Genomic DNA, 17,844 nt, shown 5'->3' on the forward strand with positions numbered 1-17,844 from the left:
GGGAGGGCAGAAGATATCTACCCAAACACTGAAGTTTTTTCTCAAGTAGATACTTCAGCTGCCTGCCCTGAGAAGGGGATGAGCTCACTCCCTCAGCAGGAGCTGAGGCTTTCTTCCAGGGCGTGCTTTATGTACACTTGAACAGCTTCAAGTCTGGATCTGAAATATTTCAGGAAATGAAGTAATAAATACATTATTTCACTGAAGATTACCACACCTCCAAACAGAGAAACCTTCTCTGACATCTCTAGAAGCTGAAAAGAGCTTTTGTAACGTGTCTGTAAGATGCTGCTAACTTTTTCATGAGCAAGAAGCGAAGAACTTGAGGTTAAAAACAAATACTTGTAAGTTGAACTAACTGGATGGTGGTTAAATTTAATCACAGAATCTCCTGAGTTGCAAGGGATCAACCAGGATTATTGAGTCGAACTCCTGGCCCCCAGGAGTAGTTTATCCCTAAATTACTGATGCACTCTGTGAAGTTCCTGCAAAGAGACAGCAGAAGCTTTAGCTCCATGGAGCACTGAAACACAACTCTGGAGTGGGCACATGTACCCTTCTGCAAGGTCTGGTTTTACTGATTTAACTAAGAGGCAAGGGAAAGTCTGTTTACTGGACAGTATTTTGGATTCCAGTTAATCAAGCAGAAGTGCCACACATTCTCAAGTGGCACTTGGGTCACAGAATAGAATTCAGGCACCGTAAATCAGCAGCAAACAGATTAATTTTCGTCCCTTTCCACTCCTCAGATGATTCAGAAATTTATCTTTAGTGCTCAAAGACAGGGGAAAAATGCTTTTGTTCTTTGGGCAGATTATGCTTTTCCCCAGAAGAACTGAATGTTTAAAAATCAGTCTTTTTGAAGCATACCGACTTTATCACAGGTACTTCTGCAGCACATCCTGAAAGTTAGAGGACATGAGCATCCATTACAGCAAATTACATTTTTGATGTCAAAGATGATTTTAAAAAATTAAAACCCAATCAGTATCATGGCTGACATTCCACCTTTAGCAAGTAAATGGTAGTGCAAATCCATCATGTTATCCTGTCTCAGCACCGAAGGGTCCATGGCTGTGATTCACACAGAAAAATGTGAACATTGAAACAACACTTGATTCTTCACTTCCCATATTAACCAGCTTCTAGAAGTGGCATCTATTTTTCAGCAGATACCACACTTGAAGTTGAGGTCACTAATTCCTGGTGACATTACTCACTCTCAGTAACAAGTCCAGTGTACAGTGAACAACTGCCTTAATTTTATTACACATCAGTAGCTTTGAGATCTCCAAAAAAAAGAGACAACCTCGTGCTGCTGAAACAATTTCTTTCACTAACAAATAACTTCACTTGAAGGAACAACTTGCAGGAACAACATATTTTCCAGCAAAACCAGAACTTCACTATTAAGTTAACCAAACAGCTGGCAATTCTACAGCAGATGTGACTAAATTACACAAAGGGGGAATTATCAAATACAGAAAGGTTAACTTTGAAAACACTATAGAGACTACGTTGTTACTGCAATAAGAAACTTGAAGGACTGTCGAGCCAGTGTTTGTATTCCAACATGCTTTATGTTAGAGACTCAGTGCTGGATAAGTGCTTATGAGGAGGGAGCAACACCTCCACCATAATCCATCAGATGCCATAACACCTCTCAAAGAAATGAAGAATAACACACCCTGCCAAGGTGAGATGGCTTCCTGGACCAACAAAACCCCTTGGTCAAGGGCTCAAGTTTAAATCACAGCACAAAGAAGCAAAGAAATAACAACCCCTGTCTTCAGTGGCATCAACCCTTCAGTGGGAGGCTGTGGGCCACTGATTTGGGCTGTACCACTCAGATTTCTGCGGAGATTCCCCCTTCTCACACAATATTTATGTATCTGCAGTGCAGTTTCATTCACTCCCACGGCGAGTGCCTAAGTCAGAAAGCAGGAATGTCAATCTTTTCACAGCCTTTTCAAAAACACAACTGCCACTAAAACCACTCACCCTTTTACACACCAAGCAAGCAACCTCCAAAACCTGGCACGCCAGCTAACACTGCATTTGTAGGCCAAGCTCTCTGCTCTACAAAGTGAAACTAGATTAAGCTGGTCTTTGAGGAACTATTTCATGCAAGAACTGTTTCCTTGACACTCCACAGGGGAATATAAGCCGGTTAAAGCAGTTTCCAAAACTTGTTTGCACTTCTGCTCATGTGCTGGTAATGCCCCTCCCCAGTTTGACAGCAAGTAGCTGCCAACTGGAGGTAAATTATAGTGAAATATTCCTTCTGGTTTTCCCCACTTGTCGAGTCCTTCTCGCAAACCAAAGAAAAGGGGATCAGAGTATGGCTGCAGACCTCAAATACCAAGAATTTGAGAAGGCATGAGATCACTATTTCTCCACACACATGCCTATTCCTGACTAATCTAACAAAGAACTTGACTGTTCCTTACAAAGTCCACTCATGACACACTCACCAGTAAAAGGAGTTACAACGTGGAAGAGGCAGTTTCTACTGTAACACACTGTACTTGCCACATCCAAGAAATGTAATGACACAGAGGTAGCCCATGCAGACACATTAAGTTTTAAGAAATAAATAAATAAATAAGTAAATAAAAAAAAAAGGTGCTTTTTGTCATAAGAAGATAAAGCACTCTATTTGTTATACTGGTTTTTCTTTTTCAGGTGGAGAGAAAAAATGATGCACTGTGCATTTCTGGGAACATAAATTCATTCAAAACAACAATCCCAGACTGCTTTTGATGAAAACTACATCAAAAAAACCTACATGCACAGTGGAAGATACACAAAGAGCAAGGCAGCTGCCAAACACAACCTTGGACAGTCAAGCCTACGCCAACATCCATTTCATCCTTGACAAGAGTCATCTTGAGGCAGCTCTGTCTGATAACAGGTTAGAAAACATCTAATGTCTTGCCTTCTTTGAGAGCATCTACCATTTAGACATTCTAAACAAATTCATTTTTAGGCCACATCCCTCAGAATTACACCAGACTCTCTAATTACTTCACATAGACATCAGTGAATCCAGCCAACTAACAATTTCTACTCAGCTGCTATTAAAGAGACAAATCATCCTTAACTTTGAGAAGGATTAGTTTTCCCTGGGGACAAGTACATAACCTTGGGATTTGTCACTCTGCATACTTCTTTTCTTTCTCTTACCATTTCCTATCTGCCTCCTCAAACGTTTCTGTTATATCGCTCTGTCCCAGACAGAAAGCAGAGTTGGTTTGTTCTATCCCCCTTATTTGGTTCCCCACAGGAGCTACAGATCTGATGCAAAGACAGACAGTCAGCTCTTCCCACAAGATTTGTATAACTGTATGTTCTTGATTTTCAGCAGTTCAGGAAACCAAGGCAGGTGTGAAGTGAGAAGAGAATGAGCAACCTCAACCCCACTTCAGGAAACACGTTTAAGTGCACATGAAACGAGCTGGAATGATGGGCCTGAAGAGTCTTCCACCAGCCCACAGCACGGGCTACCACACAGCTTCGTTTCCTTGTATTCCTGCCACTACCACCTCTGGAAGAAGCATCCCTAGAGATAGCAGAAGAGTTTACAGACAGATTCATTCAATTCCTGCTACGATTAAGGCTCTTAGCAGAGATACCACTTACAGCTGAGAATCCAGCAGCTCTCTTTGCATAAAATGCTTTATCGTTTACAAAGAGGACACGGGAAGCAGGAAGAAACTCAGCCATGGTAAATATAACTTGGATTAAGTCCATCTGACATTCAAAGATGACTGTGCACAAACAGACTCCATTTTCTCTCTCCAGGGATAAATACTTCAGCGGAGGTTGGTGTTACAAAGGGGAGATCAGAAGCTTTCCTTCTCCCCCTCCCCAGATCAGTGTAGCCTGGAGGCAGAAGGGAAGGGGCAAAAAAAGAGGCCACATCGGTTATCTTCCATTTGAAATCGTGGAATCAAAAGGAAGCTCTGACTGCTGTCAGAGCAAGATCATTCAGGCTGGAGACCAATGGCCACATGGAAACGCCCTTCCTTTAATCCCCAGTGGTATTTCTAGAGAAACCTTCCCACCAAAGGCATGCTGCTTAGTGTCAAGGAGCATTTCTGCCTGTGTGATCTGCTGACTTCTCAGGCATCTTCTTCGGTCATTTAACCTAAGTGTAAGCACTAAGTGTATAAGAGAAAACCTGCCCCCCCACCAGCCCGAGGTACAGTGGGTCTGTGATCACCCACTGAAATACTCCCTGTCCACTCCCCACATGACCCTCCCCACTGTGGTCCCTTCCAACCTGATCCATTCTGTGACAATGCTGCCCCAGGACTTTATCTCTCAGTGCTTCCTTAACTGAGACAGGCAAAAAAAAATAGATTATAAGGTGCTCGAAAGAACTGAGAGAAGCTAGGAAGGCATAGAGAATACTCCAGTGCTACTTGAAGAATAAAAGACTTTAAATCAAAAATCAAGTCACTTAGCTAAGAGCTTCGAAGTCGTTTAACAGGCAGCAACTGTTCCTCTGTTTCCTTGGGTCACTGCTCTCAAACAATGATTTCGGGACAATTCCTCCCCACTTTGTCAACAAAGCTTCTGGGCAGTAGGCACCCAACCACACCAGCTGAAGAGCACAAGCCATCAGGCACTCAGGTGGCTTTTAACCTCTTCAGAGGCCATGTAGCCCTAAATAAAACGAAGCAGGCTTATACATACACCCTCACTCCACCAAAGGCAGGCAGGTACCTATGTCAGAGCATATTTGCTGGCTTTGTTCCTTCCTAAAAAGCACATCAGACATTTGTGGTAAGATCTTGAAAAGCAAAGCTGTTACTTCAGTATAAAGGAAAAATCTAAGCCCACCAATTTAGCTTTCAATGTGGCTGTTCAAGCTGAAGGAAATGTATAGGTAGAACAAACAGCCCAGCTGAGTCAGGTTTGCACACATGGTGCTCTTTTGATTAACAAAATACCATTTTTACTTAAAAAATAAAAATAAAATCCCAGACACTTGTTTGAAGTAGTTGGAGGGATTTTTATCGTTCACAGTTGTTAAAACCATACCTAGAACTACTGTGCCCAGGATCAGAGATAAAAAGATTAACCTCTTTACTTGGTAAATTGATTTTATTCAGTAGTGCAACAGCAGGCTGATTCCTGGGGTATGCAGAGATGTCCTGGAAGAACAGTTATCCCGTTCCATGTGCCAAACAACAGAATATGTGAAATAATCAAAACAGTGACTTGGAGAACACCTGGTACCTGGAACAACAATGATAAAGGAACAAGCAGGACACAACTCTCCTCTGCATGGTGACCCTGATAGGGGCTGGAAGTCACCAGATTCCCCTGGGAGAAGGGAGAGGAATGAGCAGACTGCTGGGCAGGTGACAGAGGCTGCTCAGCAATGCTGTGGGCTGGATTTTGTACCCCATGTGCTTGAAAGCTGCTACAATAAAAAGTCAGACCTGGTCTGACCAGCAGTTTGGAGCAAGTCTCTAAACGAGGAAAAGATGGGCTTTAATTGGGGAAACATCAAGAACAGTATGTCTTTTTAAGCAAAACCTCTCTTACTTTACTCTAAAAAAAGCAGTGAATTCCAACTCCCTCTGCATTTTCAACTTCCTCTGGTCCTTCCTGTACCCATGCTGGGTAAAAATCCAAAATTTTGTTCCACAGATCTAGCAAGGAAAGAAGAATTTCTACGTACAAGTAAATTCACCCTAAAACAGTCCAAAGAAGTAGAGCTGCCTTATTCTTATGCCTTCCTCTACACATGCATAGAAAGCACTGCTTTTTCACTTCTCATGGGGAAATATCAGTTCAAGATTTCATTCTGAAATCCTTTCTTTAGCTCATGCTGCTTTTCTTCCCACCCAAAAACAAGTGCATGCTCTGACAACTCTGCAGGAACACTTGGATCCTACAATCCAGCACAGACAAAAGGCAATAACTCTTCTTCCAGCACAGCAAAGTAGGTGAAATCTGTTTTACTGGGTGGGAAAACAATGGCAGGAAGTCAGCAGCAGAGGAAGAAAATAGAACTACTGATTTTGAGCCCTTAATTCGGTTAATTCGTTGTTTAAATGACATTTCTATGTTTCCTGTCTGCTGGCAGATGAGAACATAATGTGCAGAGAGCAGCTCAGGACAGCTCCAGGACAGCCACACTACAATCCCAGGGATGGGATGCAGCAGTGGGAGCCAACAGACCTGAATTCTGTTCTGCTCCCGGCGCTGACTCACTGTGCAATTTCTGTTCCAGTCAATTAAATCTTTCTTCTTCAGCTTGTACATTTTGCACAGCAGCATCTGGTAACATCTGCCCACCTTTCCTCAAGCACGTGTAAATCTGCAGGTGAAAAACTCTGCAAATAATGAAGCATCACCATTCTACCTGAGGGAATGGCTGGAGCTGTGTCAGGGGAGGGTTAGTTTGATTTTAGGAAAAGGTTCTTCCCCCAGAGGGTGGTTGGGCACTGAACAGGCTCCCCAGGGCAGTAGTCACATCCCAAGGCTGACAGAGCTCAAGGAGCATTTGGGCATCACCCTCAGGCACATGGTGGGATTGTTGGGGTGTCCTGTGCCGGGCCAGGAGCTGGACTTTGATGATCCTTGTGGGTCCTTTTCAACTCAGAATATTCTGTGATTCTTTGAAAGCTGCAGGAAGGTGGCTTATGAAAACAAACTGGATGTGCTCTGCAAGAGCTGAACCTTGGTTCACTAACAGGGTTGTGCCTGGAGTGCACGTTTATGGACAATCTTGATGGTTTTGTGAGTTGGGACACAAACTTTGAAGCACACGGAAAGTAAGATAAGTGATCCTGTTAATCTCAGTTTCACACAGCAAGTAAACACTGAATATACAAACACCAAAGCCTGGCTGGGAATGTGAGTTCCAGATGCAAACACAGATTCAAAGCAGGACTAATAAGCCGATACTTGTAAATACCAAGCAGTTATTAACACATTTTATAAGATTAACACCTGCACTACAGCAGATAACACACACATCATTAAGTAATCAGCTAGTCCTCATTTACACACAATGGGATACTAATACATATACTCCACAACTTGAGCTTTAATGGACAAACTAGCAAGGCTTCAGAATTATATCGGAAACTGTTTAATCCTGAACCACTTTGAGCAAGCTCTGATACAGGAAGGACCAGATAGGGATGTGGAGGGGCTAATGGAGTTTTAAACCAGTTTATCTGGACTGCAACCAGGTGAAGACTGCAATTTTCAAATTCTGTATGACTGATTTCTCACTCACAACATCACACCACTTTTCAAAGCAAATAGTTATTTTTTTCGACCTGCTGACTCTCCACACTTTTGAGCCCAGGAATGAAATGTAGGAAGAGGTTTCCTTGCCAGCCAGCTCCTCCCTCTTAATTCTAGTTCCAAGAACATAATGAAACTAACAGAGGAAGTTTCTGAAACAAGGAGGAGTACTGAGAACAAGAAAACAAGGTTAAGCCAGGAGTACTGTCATTAATTATATAATCCAGCCTTTGGGTAACTGGACACAGGGAAAGGGGCTGAGAGAACATCGGAGGCATCAGCCTCTGCAGCATTATGTCATCTGGCCTGCTCCTTACTTAGCAGGTAAGGGATTTGCACAGGGACAAAAAAACAAACCCATTTATTTCTAGGACAAAAGACTATGAATCTCCACAACAGCTGCTGAAAAAGGGCACAAAAAATTCATACGTTCTGCTCCCATTTAAATTGATTCCTTTCCAAGGAGCTGGTTCTCCTGTTTGCTCCCTCCTGCCAGTCATCATGCTGTCCCTCCATAACACCTTTTTGTCAACTATGTTCTAAATTCTGTGCTTTTATTCTTTCAGTGCATATTAAGCTTGTTCTCTGCTGCTCAAGAACACACACAACAATTGTTATTGCTGAAATACACCAAAAGTGCAACTATTTTAGGTGACACTGAAGAATGGAAAACAGGAAGCAGTACATCACCTTTTTTTTTCCTTCCAAATAAAATATTAGGCTCAAACAAATTTCAAAAGCAATTAGGAGGAGGAAAGTATAATCTCAAATACTCAAAGGTAGAGTCTTGCCAGCAAGTATTTTCTTTCCTTTTAGGCAGTGAAGCAGGTGTCAAAATGAAGGATGGAAGAGACATGTATTTTTAATAAAGTGAACCAATTATACTCTGCTTCATCAAAACAGGAGAAAAGTGTCATGAAGAAAAATGTTCAAGTAAGGGGACTGGTATTCAAAGGGATCCAGCCCTTCTCTGGACTATGAACAAGAGTCATTGTACTCCTGAGTGGGAGCAGCATATTCTGGAGATCAGAGAGAATCAGGATTAACACACACGGCTGCTCCCCAAACTAAGTAAATTGTTCAGATACTTGAATGTCATAAGTAAACTAAAACTCAGAGATTCTTGTTCTTGCAGCTCCCCAGCACATCCCAGTACCTCCCACCATCACCCATTCCATCCTTTTTGAGACCCCTAGTCCTGAACATCCCTCCTTTTCCCAATTTGAGACCTGCAAGCTCAGGGTTCCTCTACCTCCTGCCACATTCATAGAATCACAGAATCACTGAGGTTGGAAAAGATCTTCAAGATCATCGAGTCCAACCTGTGACCAATTCCCACCTTGTCAACCAGACCAGAGCACTGAGTGCCACGTGCAGTCACTCCTTGAACACCTCCAGGGATGGGGACTCCACCCTGGGCAGTCCATTCCAATGCCCAACAACCCACTGCCCACAGCTGTTGGTTCCCAGTGTTGCCAGGCTACTGGCCTTACTGGCCAGCTCCTCAGCCCTCCCCACAAACAACAGTCCTGATCTCCAGCAGACACTGAACAAAATTCAAAGTTGGACTGTGATTTCCAAGAAATTCCCTACACACAACTTGGAGCATAATCCAGGCAGAGCTATGGAAAAAGAAAGAGTTGTACTGTAGTCTTTCCTGTAGCTTCCAGGAATCACAGAACAGCAAGACTCTGTTGCTGCCCTGTACTGCTGAACACCTTGAAACAAGATCTGGTAAGATAAAATTAGCAACAGAGACATGTAAATTTTATTTGTGGAAGCTACTTTCTGGTTTCAGTCCCAGCTGCACTTGCTCAGCACAAAAGTCAGACATTGGTACAAAAGAGCATGAACAAATGAAACATCTGGGGAAGGGGAAAAAAAAGGCAAGGGAGGGATGTGTGAAGGAAACAGCTCCATATTCTTAAAGCTTCCCTCAAAAGTGCACAGACCAATCCATATTCTACTGCACGACAGAGATTTCTCCAGATCCATGAGGGAAACTCCTACACATCATCCAGGCTCACAATCTCAGGCTGGACCAGTCCAGTTCAACCACTGCTCTGCAGAGTGAGCAAGCACAGGAAGGTTCCCTTGAAACAATTCAGTAACTGAGGCTCAGACAGGAACTGGTACTTGTCTAAAGCTGACACAGGTTAAGAACAGCAGAACCCTGACTTGAGAGAGCAGACATTGGTACTCACTCACAACCAAGTCTTCCTCCTCCTCCTCCTCCTCCAAAGGAATTTCTATAGGACAAAATCCATTAATACACAACATTTACAGACAAAAAGGCAGATCCTTTCCCAAAGCATCAATTGGAGATTCAAATATATTGTACTTTTTCAGAATATGAATAAACCTGCAGCGACCAGCTTAGGTTTATTCTCCTATTTGAATTCCAATCTAAGGAGACAAGAATTCCTGTACATGCTTCTACAACTCAGTCCCACTTTTTATTTGCATGTTACTGTATTACCTACAAGCAAGTACAGCTCTCCTGCATCATCTGGCTTCCAAGTGAAGTTCCTGGTTTTGATACAGTTTCCAGGAAACATCTGATGGATGTTATCCCAGTAGAAGACCATAACTGATGCAGGCCCAAGAGCTGCAAGTTATAGTTGGGGATCAGGTTTACCAGCGGCTTTTAGTCCAGATACAACCTGTTATAATGCAGCAACCAGAATCAGATTTCAATGCAACGGGGTCACAGTTGACTTAGAGTGACATGGAATCTGACTAAGGCTCTGAAACTTCATGTTTATCAGAAAACAAAGTCATATTTACATTCCTGGCTGAAGTGGTGGGCTTGCTTTATTCACAGCACCCAGTGGTCTACAGAGATGGACAGCAATTTGAAAGCCAAATGATCTGCCTTGGGATATGATTGTTAAATAAACACTAAGAAGCCATGACCTCCTGAAATCCTGTCAGCAGTTATACTTGCCTGCCTGCATTAACAGGGCATTTTGAAGGCTCTTCTATTAAATGCCAATCTTTATGGCTTCTCTGAATTAAACTAAATAGATCTGATTTGGAAACATCCTTAAAAAACACCAACAGAAAAGCAAATATCCAAACACCCACAGTTCAAACACAGCAAGTCGCACTGTCACACAGACTACAATTTTGTGTGTGTGTGTCTGCCATGATTACTACTAAAATACTCAAACATTTCAGTATAAGCAAGATTTTGTAGGTCATGGCAAGACTGTGGTTAATGTTTTGGCAGAACAAGTTTTCCATTTTGAGAGCAGTTGGCTCTGTACAGGAATACCTAGACGACAGTTCAGGGTTTGTGCTTGGATAGAAGACAAAAAAAACAAGACTGTTCCACCGTTTCTTCATTCATTGCAAGACTATTCTTTTCTCACCACCTCCACCATTTGAATTACATGCCCAAAAAATACACAAGCAGTCTTCAAAATACAAGCTCAACAACATCCACAGCTTCCCAGTCCACGCTGGTGGTATTGCTTCAGCTCTGTTTACAGTGTGATTCAGACATTTTCACAGCAATGAACTATGATGGCATGAAGAAAGCATCTGTGTCACCAAGGACTGAGCAAAGGAGGACAGTTAAAGTTCAGAAGGAACAATACAGAACTCTCCTACAAAGACGGACTTTAATATTTTTATACTTAGGAAAAAAAATTCTACTCCAACTGTATTTCAAGAGAAATTATGTATTATGGAGACTTAGGAAGAAATATCTACATACATGCATGCTATGTATAATCAGTTATTTGTGGCACAAACATCAACAGACTCTGTCTGTACAGCTCTGCTTGCCCATCTGACTGCTGTGACTGCAGAATAATTTCTCAGGTGCCCTCAAAGGGCTATTGTTGAAACAAAGTTAGTCATGGTACTGCCTGGCACCAAAACCACTTTGGTAATTACGTAAGGTGGCAGCAACACCACTTGGAAGGGTTGTTTACCAGCGACATTGCACAATGTGCACTGGAACTTGCTCGCCAGACGTGGCTGCAGTTTGGGATGAAATTCACTTGCAGTTACAGGCACTTTGGAGAACTCAGGTATCACTTCAGTAGCCAGAGAGACAATGCGGGTTCTGCAGAGCGTAGAGAGGCAACTACCCAATACACAGCTGTGCTAGGCTGCTAGTTATTGGTGTAGACACTAATTGAGGGAGTGCTGGCTACCAGCTCCATCACATAGAGGATTTAAGACTGTGAACCAAATCACTGTACAAGTGGCAACGTCTGCGACTGTGACAGTGACTGTGCCCAGGGCACACACAACCCTTTTTGCTGTGCCACAGCCTGCACAAACCAGCAGCACAACCCATGCAATCAGGAGATGCCACACCAGCCAGTCTGAGCTGTTAGTTCTCCTCTCACCCTCCCCACTCTGTTTCAGCCAAGAACACGCCTCCCTGCTGCTATCACCACCATGCACCTGCTAACAAATGAGCTCACGGTGCCTCTCCTCCAAAGTAAGTTCAGCGAGTAATTCTGCCAAAGGAAGGAGTGTGTGTGGATGCAGCCAGTTAAAGGAGGTGCTGGGAAGGTGCCAGCAGGTGCACGGAGCACGAACCACCCGGATCCGACGGGAAACGCAGTGCTGGCTCACACTGCAACTGAAAATTCCTGAGCAAACATGTACGTTTCCACTAACATTTGATATTTATTAGGCAATGCCAAAGAATCGAGTAGTCACCATTTCTGCATAATAACTGGCAAATGTTCAAACACAGGGCAAACAAATCCCAGACAAGTTGAAGGGAGATTTGAGGGGCTACAGAAAGATTTTGTCACTTCTCCCAGGCAACCAGCAATAGGACAAGAGGGCACGGTCTTAAGCTGTACCAGGGGAGGTTTAGGTTTGATATTAGGAAGAAACTTTTTACAGAGAGAGTAATCAGGCATTGGAATGGGCTGCCCAGGGAGGTGGTGGAGTCACTGTCCCTGGAGGTTTTTAAGATGAGACTGGATGTGGCACTTAGTGCCATGGTCTGGGAACCACAGTGGTGTTGGATCAAGGGTTGGACTTTATGATCTTGGAGGTCTTTTCCAACCCAGCTGATTCTATGATTTTCAGTTGTGACCCTCACAAATCTGTCAAAAGGAAAATGGTGGGATCATGAAAGTCAACTTTGTTCCTTCTTTTCTGAAGGCTAAAACCTAAAATAAGTTATTTTCCTTAAGCTCACAAGTGAATGAGAAGTTGTCCAAGGGGTTGCTTAGTTCAGAAAAGATTTTTCTCCTCAGACTCAAAATCACCTATCATCAATCCACTGGTTTGTCGTCATTAATTTGGTCAGGAATTGATTCCACAATCGTTCCAGGTCAGATGTCTGAGCATCACTTTGCCTATTCACCATTACAACTCTTAGGTCTAATTTAAAACCAAACATACTCTCTCTCCCAGAATAAGGTTGGATATGTGTCAGCTTCTGCTAAAACTGAACAATTTGATTTTAAAAAGACCTTCAGGAACTGAAGCAAAGACCTGCCTGTGTCTCAAAACAATAAAAATGTACTTCATATCTGAATCAGAATACCCACATTAAAATACCATTTATCACAGATGTGCCAAAGAACAGCTGGCAGTGGGGGCCCATTGTACTATGACGGTGGAATAAGAGTCTTTGCCTTCCACACTACATCAGCATTTAAATCTAAATCCTTTCTAAGCCTGGTTCCTTTCCCATGACCTCCAAAATCTGGATATAATACACTGTTACTTCATACAGGTTATGACACTGAGAAAACCAAACCAAACCCCAAAACCAATCAACAACAACAAATCCCTAATGAAAACATCACAATGATTAATTGTGGGAAAGGAATTGTGAATTTCTCAGTTAAATATAAAAATAAGGACTCATGGATATTTGCCACTCTCTGCCAAACACTTCGCCAGGGCACAACTGAGAATTACCCAGAATTAGAACAAAAACTTGGTTTCAGAGTGGTCTCTTTTAGTTTTTCTCAGTCTAACCAATTAAAGTTACCAAAATAGTTTAGAAGTTTCAGTATCTTACAAACCCATCAGTAACTCCTTCATGCAAATAGGCAGGTGCAAAGAAAAGCCACCAAAGTCAGAGAACTTGCAGTAACGTTTCTCTCAATCATGTCCACATCCACTGCAAAGGAGTACCTTATTTTTACATCTGTAATTTTCGTTTTTATGTATGTAATTCTCAACACCAGAGCAGTCTGAAGTCCCAGCACCAGCTCAAGCTCCTGCTAACCGGATCACACAACATACGAGAAACCTTCTGGCCCATAATCACCACTCAAGATGACCCAGGCTTACAGTTTAATCTAATTATGATTTTAACCATCCTCAGATGCTGCCAAGTGTGCAGGTGACACTGGGCTTTAAAGGCTTGAGGGGGAAATACCCTTTCAGCTCCAGTGAGATAACTCAAAATCCCCAATAAAATAGGTACGAAGCTGCTTTGCTGACAGAAGTTCTAAGGAACCAGGGGATGGGAAACAAGGATAAATCTGCCTGCCTCTTTCAGCCAAATGGGTTTTAAAAAATAGGAAAGAACCAGGCCTTCTGGAAATACAAACTGATTTAGGAATTCTGTAGGAGGGCTGGTGTCTTGTGACATGCACTGAACAGACCTGCAGTGAAGGCTCCAATCTGGAAGCTGAAAACTTGGTTTCATACCAACATCACAGCAGGACTGGAGAGATTAGCATGAATGAAATGCTTTGAAATATGAAAAGCATTAGGTTAAGTATTAAGTATTATCAAAAGCGTAAAGATACTTGGGACAGAATGATTATTATTCACATGAATTAACTGTGAAAATATTGTTTTATTTATGAATTAAGTGCTTTTGGTATTAGCAAAGGGAACTATCGATAACCCAAGGAAACAGAAGTCCTACAGAAAAAAAAAAACAGTACAAAAAATTACAAGTAACAAAACAAGCTACTTCCAATATGGAACCATGACATGAACCAATAAATATGGCTCAGATTAACTGATGGAGACACTTTCAGGAAAGATGTTGGGTTCTTCTTTGGGTTCTTCAGTCAGGCCAGATATGAACCCGTAATTCTAGGTGAGAGGAAGGAGATTTAGTCCCATAGATGGAAAGGCTTTCTTTGACTTTTAGTTGGTGTAGAATAGGGATATTTTTGATCATGGGCTGTGCATATTTTTGATCATGGGCTGTTTTAATTACTTGTCATTGGTGTCTCTATCATCTCCAGATGAGACTCTGGAAACCTATTCATGCTAGAGCTACCTTGTGTGGAAACAGAGCTTGAGGCCTGAACTTTATCAGGTCTATGCCCCTCTCTACTGATGTCAGCTGCCAATATCCTGCCAATCTAAAACATCAAAAATAAAAGCTCTCAGTAAAGGGAGGATAAAACAACAACAAGACCTTGCCTTCCCAAATGTCCTGACAAGAGCAGTTAAGGACAGTGATTCTTTCAGCTGCATTAGCAACACAGACCTGCAAAATCTGTGGCCTCCAGAACACCAAAACTCCATTCCACTTGGAACGTCTGAATTTTGGGACTCTAGTAGATATAAAGGGGCACTTTTAAAAGTTGCTTAACAACTCAAACCCCTAATCATACACAGGCGTAACACCCGCTCCAAAGTGTGTGCTAAAGACATGGTGCCAAACTGTACCTGCCACAGAGAACATCCAGCTGAAACCTCTGAGAGAAAAACCTTGTATTTCACACGATGAAAAAGTCACCTCTTCATTCAGAAACTCACTCAAGGTGCTAACCTCATTTCTCTAAGAGCACTGTATTGTATGTTCTGGAGTTGTCAGGAAGTACCTGTACATTTTTTTTAACGTATGCATCATACTTCACCTACAACAGTAAAATTTTCCAGCCTCAGCAGATTTTGTTCCACTGACTGCACAATGAACAAAACCCACAACATCTAAAAAGGGCTCTAACCTTTGCAACATTTTGGCCCTGAACTCTGTTCACGCTTCTAAAACAGGAAAGTGGTTTGTTGCACGTGACATTAGTTTCTCTGTAATTTAAATATAAAATTCCTGATATCAACGGCAACCTTTTAAAAATTCATCTTTGGAGAACAGTTGAACTTCAGCAAGCTTACTACTTCAGAAAGAGCTTTGAAGTGTCTATTTCTAATCCTCCAGTCTGAATGACAAAGAAGTTATTTGCAATTGTGAATCTTTAAAATGCAGATCTGAACTGATGCCGCTCTTTTTGTAACTCATTAACACAAACCCTGCCATTCAGTCTTTACTTAATGTCTTTGTTCCATTCCAAAGTGAAGCACTAGTGCTGTCTCTTAAGGTGATTATTCTCTTGGTGAGCCAGTGTTTCCACACTCGTATTCTGAGACCCAACAAAAATTACATTTTCAAAGACATCAGAAATAACATTTGCTTTATCTGCTATTACAAAGTGACAGCCACAACCCAGGGTCCCTTATTGTTCATGTATTTTACAAGTCTGAAAATAGATGGTAATAAGATTCGCAGCTGGCAGAATGTCTCCAAAGCTGAGAAGACTTTTTCTATCAATTTATGCAAAAGCAGAAACGAGGCTCTGGGCCCCAGATCCCACAAGATCCAGCAGATACTGCTTCCAGCTTCAACAAGTTTTCATTCAGAAGCAACTGCCTCCATGTTCAACAGTGCCCCATGGATCACACAAGATCCTGTCAGCCTGTATAAATGAGAGGCCTGGTTTAGAATTACAGAGAAAATATAACACACAACTTTTGTTTGGGAGAACTAAAAACCTGCATTATCACCATTTCCCCCTGTCATCTCAAAGGGGTCACGTGTACAGATCATGATGATCCTACATGGAAAGGACTGTATATTCCCAAAAATGCACATATTTTTTATTGTAATATTAATGCTCTAGTAAAATCTACATCAGAAAACTCATCTGTGCATCCTCCCATTGGCATCTCTGAACTTGGAAAGTTACAAATCGTTGGCTCAAGAATGGCTCAAAACCAAAATGAACCCACAGTTGCTATTTCAGCTCCATTTAAGCCAGAGGGGTCTTTTTCACTTTGCTTTGGTACCTGACTCTGCCTGCTATGGCCCAGGGGATGCAGGAGCCCCACAGAAAGGCCAAATCCTACAACTCATACCTGCTCAGGATGGCAAAGCCAAAGGTGGAGGCACCAATGTTGGTTCCCAGCAGTCAGACACATAGCACTGCTTTCTGCACACTGTAAGGAATGACCCCCTAAGGATGCTGTGGGAGCTTCACCATAAGGAGTGATGCCCTAAAGCTTTGTGGGAGTCCCACCGTGACCCCGTGAAGCTGCAGCGGGACCCCAAGGATCTGCGGGAGGAGCAGGGTCCCCGCACCTTCACCCCGATACCCACTGCGGGGTCCCGTGGGACACGCACATCCATGACCCCCGAGGTCCTGCTGCCCCCTCCGAGGTCCTGCCCGGGGAAGCCCCAAACAACAAACTCCTCTGGCTTTGCACAACCGACATGCGGAACAACAGCCGCTCGTCGGACAGAGCCTCCCCGTTCCCACGGCCCTTCCCTGCCCACACCTACTTCACCCATCCACCCATCCATCCATCCGTCCGTGCATCCCTGCATCCCTCCCTGCCCACCGGGCGGGGAGCGCCGAGGGGCGGGCGCGGCCGGTCCCCGCGGGGCGGGCGGGCGCTGTCGCGACTCACCTCCTGAAGTCAAAGGGCATGTTGGTGGCGGGCGGGCTGCGGGCGCCGCCGCCCCCGGCCCCGGCTCTCGCCTCGCTGCCGCCGCCGCCGCAGGGCCAGGAAGTGACGGCCCCGGCCCCGGCGCGCAGCACCAGCCCATTGGGCGGCCGGGCCGGCCGGGGCTTCCGCCGCCGGGTTACGGGAGCGGCGGGCGCGGGGTGCGGGATGCGGGGTGCGGGATGCGGGGAGCGGGATGCGGGATGCGGGATGCGGGGAGCGGGATGCGGGATGCGGGATGCGGCTGGTCCCAGCCCGAGGCAGCGGCAGCACCCCGGCCGCCCCCGCAGCTTGCCGGGTCCCCTCGATGCCCGCGGTGCCCCGCGGCTCGGAGTGCCCCGCTGCCAGCACGGAATCACAGAATCGTTCAGGTTGGAAAAGACCAACGAGATCATCGAGTCTGACCTGTGACCGACCACCACCTTGTCAACCAGACCAGAGCTCTTGAGTGCCACGTCCAGTCTTTCCTTAAAGAACACCTCCAGGGATGGAAACTCTGCCACCTCCCTGGGCAGCCCCTTCCAATGCCTAATCACCCTTTCTGTGAAGAAATTCCTCCTGATGTTGAACCTAAACCTCCCCTGGCACAGCTTGAGCCCATTTTCTTGTCCCCACTTGTTGCCTGGGAGAAGACAGTGACCCCCACCTGGCTACAACCTCCTATCAGGGAGCTGTAGAGAGTGAGAAGATCCCCCGAGCTTCCTTTTCTCCAGGCTGAGCCTCCCCAGCTCCCTCAGATGCTCCTCACATGCATGACTCTTCAGACCTTTCCCCAGCTCTGTTGCCCTTTTCTGAAGACGCTCCCACTCCTCAATGTCTCCGTTGCAATGAGGGGCCCAGAACTGGACATATCACTAGAGCTGTGGCCTCACCAGTGCCCAGCATGGT

General features: G+C 44.1%; 1 protein-coding gene across 1 annotated transcript in view; it reads right to left on the reverse strand.

Moving 5' to 3' along the window:
* Positions 1-17,015, reverse strand: part of ERGIC1 (endoplasmic reticulum-golgi intermediate compartment 1) — a 59,189-nt gene extending 42,174 nt beyond the window's left edge. The window contains exon 1 of the mRNA XM_027718584.2: positions 16,921-17,015. Within this exon, the coding sequence (XP_027574385.1) occupies positions 16,921-16,940 (20 nt within the window). The 5' untranslated portion in view covers positions 16,941-17,015. The remainder of the gene's footprint in view (positions 1-16,920) is intronic.
* Positions 17,016-17,844: the final 829 nt, after the last annotated feature.

Source organism: Pipra filicauda, unplaced genomic scaffold (assembly GCF_003945595.2).
Source record: "Pipra filicauda isolate LSUMZ 115617 unplaced genomic scaffold, ASM394559v2 scaffold3_size10097308_pilon, whole genome shotgun sequence".
Taxonomy (NCBI): domain Eukaryota; kingdom Metazoa; phylum Chordata; class Aves; order Passeriformes; family Pipridae; genus Pipra; species Pipra filicauda.